Source organism: Nycticebus coucang, chromosome 3, assembly GCF_027406575.1.
Source record: "Nycticebus coucang isolate mNycCou1 chromosome 3, mNycCou1.pri, whole genome shotgun sequence".
NCBI lineage: Eukaryota > Metazoa > Chordata > Mammalia > Primates > Lorisidae > Nycticebus > Nycticebus coucang.
In genome coordinates this window covers 145,740,989-145,747,842 of record NC_069782.1, presented here as the reverse complement: position 1 = coordinate 145,747,842, position 6,854 = coordinate 145,740,989, and the positions used below count along the sequence as shown (strand labels likewise).

Here is a 6,854-nt window from a genome sequence, read left to right as displayed (position 1 = left end):
AAATCATATTATATTTCAGGAGGCCTTTTTAATGTTAAGGAGAGTAAATGAGATTAATTTCAAGGGGCTGCAGATTCAGTCTGGACCAAAATACTTAGTTTGACCATAGATTTGATAATTAACTCATTCTTAAAACTCAAAAAATAGTATCTAACTACTGTATAAGTGTAGTAGACAATTAAATCAGCCATTAAAAAACTTTGTAAACTAATCCAAATGTTTAATGGACAGTCTGCCTATAGTTGGTAGAGTATGAAAAAACTTCTGGCTATTTAGGTTTCTGGGACCTTCTCCACATTGCTCAGTAGTCAGGATGACTCATCAGGTTTAACAGGTTTCCTGGCTGCTGTACAAAAGTGAAATCGCCATGATTTGACACCAAATCTCCTAGTTCTTTTTCCTGGAAGGAAATTATTTCCCCTCCCACAAAATACATGGTGGCAACATCTATTCATATTTTCATGCTGTTGAGTCTGATTGTGTCATGTTTCCTAGGTTGCCTTTCCACTCTGGGGGCTAAGATGTAATTCCAGGGCAAAGGCCCTTTGGTTATCTCCTGGGGAACTTCATGGCATCTATCTGTAACTGTGTTGAACTATCTTATGAAAAAATAGGGAAAGGACTGAATAATAAAATCACATACCAAAATTGTTTTTAAAGTTCAAATTTTTAATTCATTTTATTAGAAATTACCACGCTGCTCTTTTAGATCATTCTATCTCTAAACCAGCCTTGATAAAATACCTTACTACTATTCTAGAAAAAGAGAAAGCAGTACTGGTTTTCCCCCCAAGTTTATCATTTAGTAACCAGTATCAGAAAGATGCTACCCTATTTCCCCATAAATAAGACAGTGTCTTATTTTAAGGTGTGCTCCCAAAGATGCGCTAGGTCTTATTTTCAGGGGATGGCTTATCTTTTCTGTAAGTAGGTCTTATTTTCGGAGGATGTCTTATTTTCGGGGAAACAGGGTAGTTACAGGATTTACCAATTACCCCTTCCCCCACCATGGAGAGCCCCACCCAATAAATGGAGTTGGGCATCTGAATAAAATTATGAAGTGAATGACCAGAAGCTCAGTGCTGGTGTTATCTTGGTACCCAAGAGATTAGAGGAAGAGAGAAAAGCCAAGATGGGCAGTAAATCCAATTCACTCTGGATTTATTTGGGATGCTTAATGATCAGTGTAAAAGAACTGGCCGGCTTCAGCTTTATAATTACCAACCACAACTCTTTTCTCACAGACCTATAGTAATGTTTTTCTTTTTTTTTGGTTGGGACAGGGCCTCCCTTGTCACCCAGGCTAGAGTACCATGGCACCATCATTGCTTACTGTAGCCTCTAACTCCTGCATTCAATCAATCCTCTTGCCTCAGCCTTCTGAGTAGCTGGGACTATGGGGTGCCGCCACTCTCAGCTAAGTTTTAAACATTTCTTTGTAGAGACCAGTCTATGTTGCCCAAGTTGTTCTCAAACCCTTGGGCTCAAACGATCCTTCTGCGTCAGCCTCCCACAGTGCTGTATGAGCCACCACTGCTTGGCCCTGTAGTAATTTTAAAAAACACCAAAACACTGTATTTACTGTATGATAAATTCTGGATTTGGTGTTTTGTTACTCTTCCATTTCAATTTTTACAACTCTTCCTGCAGAGCAGGCATTATTATTCTCATTCTTCAGACGAAGTTCAAAGACACAGGAGACTTGACCAAAGTTTAGACAGCAACTAGAGTTGAGGACAGGTGCCTTTGAAACCTGGCAGGCCTGCCACCTCTCTCCCGGTCAGGGTCTAACCCAGAACTGGGTTTAAACAGCACAGAGCGTGAAGTGCGGCAATTGCTGGGCTTCACTCTTCCAGGCTATGCTGCCAGGTAGTTGTGTGACCTTGGACATTTGGACTACAGTGACAGTCTCCCTAGGGGAAAGGTCATCCACTACCAACCCAGATGACCTGCAAGGGCTCTCCAGGCCCCACGTTATGACCGCCACTCAAACCTGGCTGGCCGGGGGAGAGCTCGTCCAGGCCCTTGGAAACTGTCATCCGACCTCCACTCCTTTACTCAACTGAGCAGTAAACTAGCAAGGCGGGCCCACAAAATGCACCTGATGGGCAGACTGGCTTGTTTTGGTGCCTGTCTGCTTTTCAAGGTGCAAGACGTTCGCCCCTGGGCTTGCCCCTGCGGGCATCTAGATTTTTCCAAACCCGCTCCCAGAGTCCAATGCGCAGGACCCGAAGCGGCAGCCCAGGCGTTAACTGCCCAGCGCGTCGGTGGGCTTGGTGGGGGGCGGCCGAGGGCAGCGTCCAAGTGGCGTTCCCGCAGCCGCTGAGAAGCCAAGGCCAGTTTTCTCTGAACGCACACCCTCGAGTCCGGGGGGTGGAGGCGGAGAAAAGGGTGCCGTGCCGGGCGAGCCTGCGAGACCACACGCCGGGCCGCCCGCCTGCCAGCGCGCCCCGCGGCACCGGCCTCGGGGGAGGAAGAGCGACGGCGGGCTGGGACCCGGCCGCGGCGCCACTCCCCGCCCCCTGCCCCCGGCCGCCGGTCAGTCCCTCCCCGCTCCGCCCGCCGGCAGGTGCGGCGGCCGCCGAGTGCCGAGGAGGTGCGTGGGGATGATCTCACCCGCGCGCTCCGCGCCAGGAGGAGGAGGAGCGGGAGCCACTCCAACTTCCGGGTAGTGGAGCCGCACGCCACCGGCATCTTGCTTTTTTCTTCCTCCTCCCCCCGTGTACCCCTCGCCGCGCCCTCCTTTCTTTTTATTCCCGGCCCCACCCGCCAAAATGAACAGCTCGGACGAGGAGAAGCAGCTGCAGCTCATCACCAGTTTGAAGGAGCAAGGTAGGCGGGCACGCGGACGCCAGGTGTGGGCAGCCGCGGCCCGTGGGCGGGGACGCTCCCGGGCGCTGGAGTCCGGGCAGGTGGCGGTTGGGCGGGAGCACTAAGGCCGCCGCGGTCTCCCCAGTAGCTCCATCACCCGCGGAGAAGCGTCCTTCGTACCCCGCGCGCCTTAGAGAGCCCAGGGCTTAGGATAAAGTGCGAGTGTCCGGGAGAGGCGGGCCCGGCAAGGGTGACACAGACTGCCAGCCGGTTTCGCTAGCTGACGACCGGGGGTTCGGGGGATAAGGGGCAAGGATCGGGCACGGACGAGGTCTCGGCGTGCCACCTTCCCTGCAGCAGAAGCTGGCGGGCTCGGGTATGTCGGCGGCTTTGGGCGGCTCTGCTAGTCTTGGCCCCACCCTTCGCATTTGTTGGCGCTCGGTGGCCTGCAGCGCCGCTTCACACCCTTCCCTGCTTTTGCTTTGGGTTAGATCTAGTTCCTTTTCCTTCATCCAGCTGGGATTATCAAGGCCACGATTTGTTTTTATCACTTCTCCTTTTTAGCAATTTATTATTTATTAGTCAGTGAGTCAGCATCTTGCCTGTGTGGGGCTTCCTCAATTAACCAGGTTGGTGCTGGGCGAGAAAAGCCAGGCCATGCTCCTACTCTATAGTGCTTGGTAACTATCCCTTAAAAAGGAGCTGTTTCAATCAATATTATTATTATTATTGACACACTTCTAAACAAAACCAGATCAGCGACCAAATGTTAACCTAACACAGTTTAAAAATTATTACCCTGATCAAAGAGAGAGTATGTCTCAAGGAGAGGAACCTTGAGATTTAGGAAGTAAAACTGTTTTGAGCGACTTGCTGACATGATGGAAAACCTCCCTCCCCCACCCCCCCCACGGTTTAGTTCCAGTTCTTTCACTTCTTGTGGCTCAGGTCCCCAGCTCTGGGAACTTGGAGGAGTCTTTTCCCTTCTGGCGATCTTGTGGTTAATTACGCTTTATCTGCCTTATGCAAGAGCTAAAGCAGATGATTTGTTCAGGGCTATTACCTGCTGTTCCTTGAGACTGCAGACTTACATTTACCTGGGTGCCTAGATCCACAATCTCAGTATGACCATTTACTGTGTAACCTGTGAAATTCTCTAACCTCACTGAAAGGGACCTAACACCTTCCTCTGTGGTATCTGGCATCCAAAAAGTGCCCCAAGCCAAACTGCAACAACAACAACAGAAAAATAGACTGGCATTGTGTCCAGCGCCTGTAGTCTCAGCTACTAGGGAGGCTGAGGCAGGAGAATTGCCTAAGCCCAAGAGCTGGAGGTTGCTGTGAGCTGTGACATCACAGCACTCTATGGAGGGCGACAAAGTGAGACTCTGTCTCTGGAAAAAAAAAAAAGTGCTGGGTAAATGGTAGTCTCTTTTGCCTTCCCAGGACCTCCTTCCCCTTGCAGCGTAGATTAGCCTGAGGTCATAAAGTCACAAACATCAGTGAACTTAGTGCGTGGACAGAATGCATGTTTTGAGTCTCTCAGAGGTTTTAGTGTGGGACTGGATTCTGTTGGCATTTTAATTTTAATAACACCTTCTCCTCTCCCCACCCCCTCGTAACATACAGACTCTTGATTATATTCTAAACCTGTGGAGTTTTGTTATTGATAATAACTCAGTGGATATCACTTCTTTTGATGGATGGTCAGTTTTCAAATGATTAAAATAAAAGATGTCACCTTTCATTCTGTATATGATTTCAAGGGTTGACTAGCAGTGTGGATAACCTACAGAATGTTTTTATTTAATTTTGGAACACATTTTCTGTTGGATTTGCGGCCTGAGAAAAAGGGAGGATTTTTAAGTTTCTTGACTCTTTCTCCTCTTTCATTGCATTGGAAAACAAACAGATCCATGGCTTTGGTGTTTTGAGAGATTCTATTATATTTCCTTGACTAAGGGCATAGCAAAGGAAACAGAACAATTAGAACTTTTAGGATAGTAAGTCTGCTTACACAGGTAGGGATTTTTTCAGCCCTCAGTGTGATTTTTATACATCACAAAACCGGGGTATTTGCTTGTCATTATATCATAGACTGTAAAAACAATTGGCTTATTTCAAGAGTATTTAGTTGCTGTTTGACCTGTGGAACTAACTGGGAAGCCAGGGATTTGAGGACAGGCAGCTAGGTCTTTGGGTACTTAATAATGCATATGTGATCAGTTTTGTAAACTGATAGTGTTTGTGGTTTATTTTTGAAAATAGTACTTTGTACTCTCTGTTTACATTATGAGTAATAATTCTTCTCCTATTTGATGTGAACAAGAACTGTTATTGATTATTCTATTTTCTTTTTTAGTGCTGAGTAAACATATTTATTCAGTCCTTTAACTAATACTTATCAAGTACCTACCGTGTATGAGTTCCATGTGTGAGACATTGGGAGTGTAGATTGTAAGCCAGAGCGTTCTTGTTCTTGCCAAGTTTACTGTCTAGTAGACAAGAGAGTCATGAATCAAGTAACCACATAAATACATGTACAATTACATATTTTTTTGCTAGGATAGATTTTTAGAATTTGAATTGCTGGATTTCAGGTTATGCACACATAGAGCCTTGTTAGACATTGCAAAAGGCCTCCCCCCCCCAAAAAAAACAAAAAACAAAAAACGGTTATACCAGTTCACATTGCTGCTAGCAGTGCCCATTTCCCCACACGGTGGTCAACATTGGTGAATAGCAATCTTTATTAATTCGATAGCTTGATGAGTTTCCTAATTTTTGCCAATCTAATGGGCAAAATGATATTTTTTAAAATTTGTGTTGCTCTGGTTATTAGTGAGATTTGAAATTTTTTCACATGTTTATTGTCCCTTTAGGTTTCATCATATGGTTCCTTCCTTAGGGATTTTTTAAATCGACATATGATATTTGTACGTATTTATGGGGTAGGTGTATATTTTGTTACATGTGAAGAATGTGTAATGATCAAGTTAGGGTTTAGGGTATCCATCATTTGGAGTATTTATCATTTCTCTGTGTTGGAAACGTTTCAAGTCTTCTAGCTATTTTGAAATATCCAATACATTGTTGTTATCTTAGTTAGAACCCATTCCTTCTGAGTACATGTTTTTCCTCATTAACCAACCTCTTTTCATTCCCCATCGCCACCACTTGGTGAGTGTTAAGCCTAAATTTTGAACCCCGTTCCCCAGAATGGTATTTAGAAAGAAGGTTACTATCTACTCTAAACCACAGAGCTGACAGCAGCCTTCCCTAATGTGAAGGCTTCAGTGGTGTGGTGAATAAAGTTGCTTTTGACAAAAGTTGTGAAATGTAATGACGGAGTCTGTCATAATATGAACAATCTCTAATTTATACTTACCATTCCCTAAGCTCTATGTCTTATAAATCACACCCACTTCTGAATTACTTCAAAACATTGTATGTTCCCTTCCAGTGAATGGTATAATTAGCTATGTCTTTCTAGAAAGTTATATTATGTCCCCTTTAAAAAAATTAGCCAATGTGTGATTGCTTATGTTTGAGCAGATGTTGAGGTAATGAGGTAATTCTCCTTTTGTCTTTTTGGGGGCTTTATTTCATTGGGCTGATTGACATCTTTAATGCATAGAGAAATGGCAACTTTGATACTATTTCCAATGCATGCTTGTATTTCCTAGCTACAAAAGTGGACATTTCCCTTACAAAACATCATGCAATTTGCTCCCCCTCCACAATTCTATTGGAAAGATGATAGACTTAGTTTAGCATTTGTTTAAGGTGCGTGATTTTCTGTGTAATTCACTTAACCCACATGAATATTCATGGCTAGGCACTGGGCTAGGCATCAGAGACATAGGGATGAATAACATCTTTCCCCTGCTGGTGAGGAGTTCTAGTCTAGAGATAGTGACAGGCATGTAAATCCCAGGAAGAATGTCTAATTGGCTTAATTTGGGTCTTGGATTCAAATCTCTTAGCCAGGGAAGGACAACACACTGTGATTGGCAGTCCTGACAAAGAACAATAGATTGGAG

At 45.0% G+C, this 6,854-nt stretch overlaps 1 protein-coding gene across 3 annotated transcripts in view; it reads left to right on the top strand.

Annotated features, from left to right (window-relative positions):
- Positions 1-2,473: 2,473 nt before the first annotated feature.
- The window catches only part of SHTN1 (shootin 1), a 115,723-nt gene continuing 111,342 nt past the window's right edge, over positions 2,474-6,854 (top strand). For all 3 annotated transcript variants that reach the window (XM_053583832.1, XM_053583833.1, XM_053583831.1), the window contains exon 1: positions 2,474-2,832. In XM_053583832.1, coding sequence (XP_053439807.1) covers positions 2,775-2,832 — 58 coding nt within the window. In that variant the 5' untranslated portion in view covers positions 2,474-2,774. The remainder of the gene's footprint in view (positions 2,833-6,854) is intronic.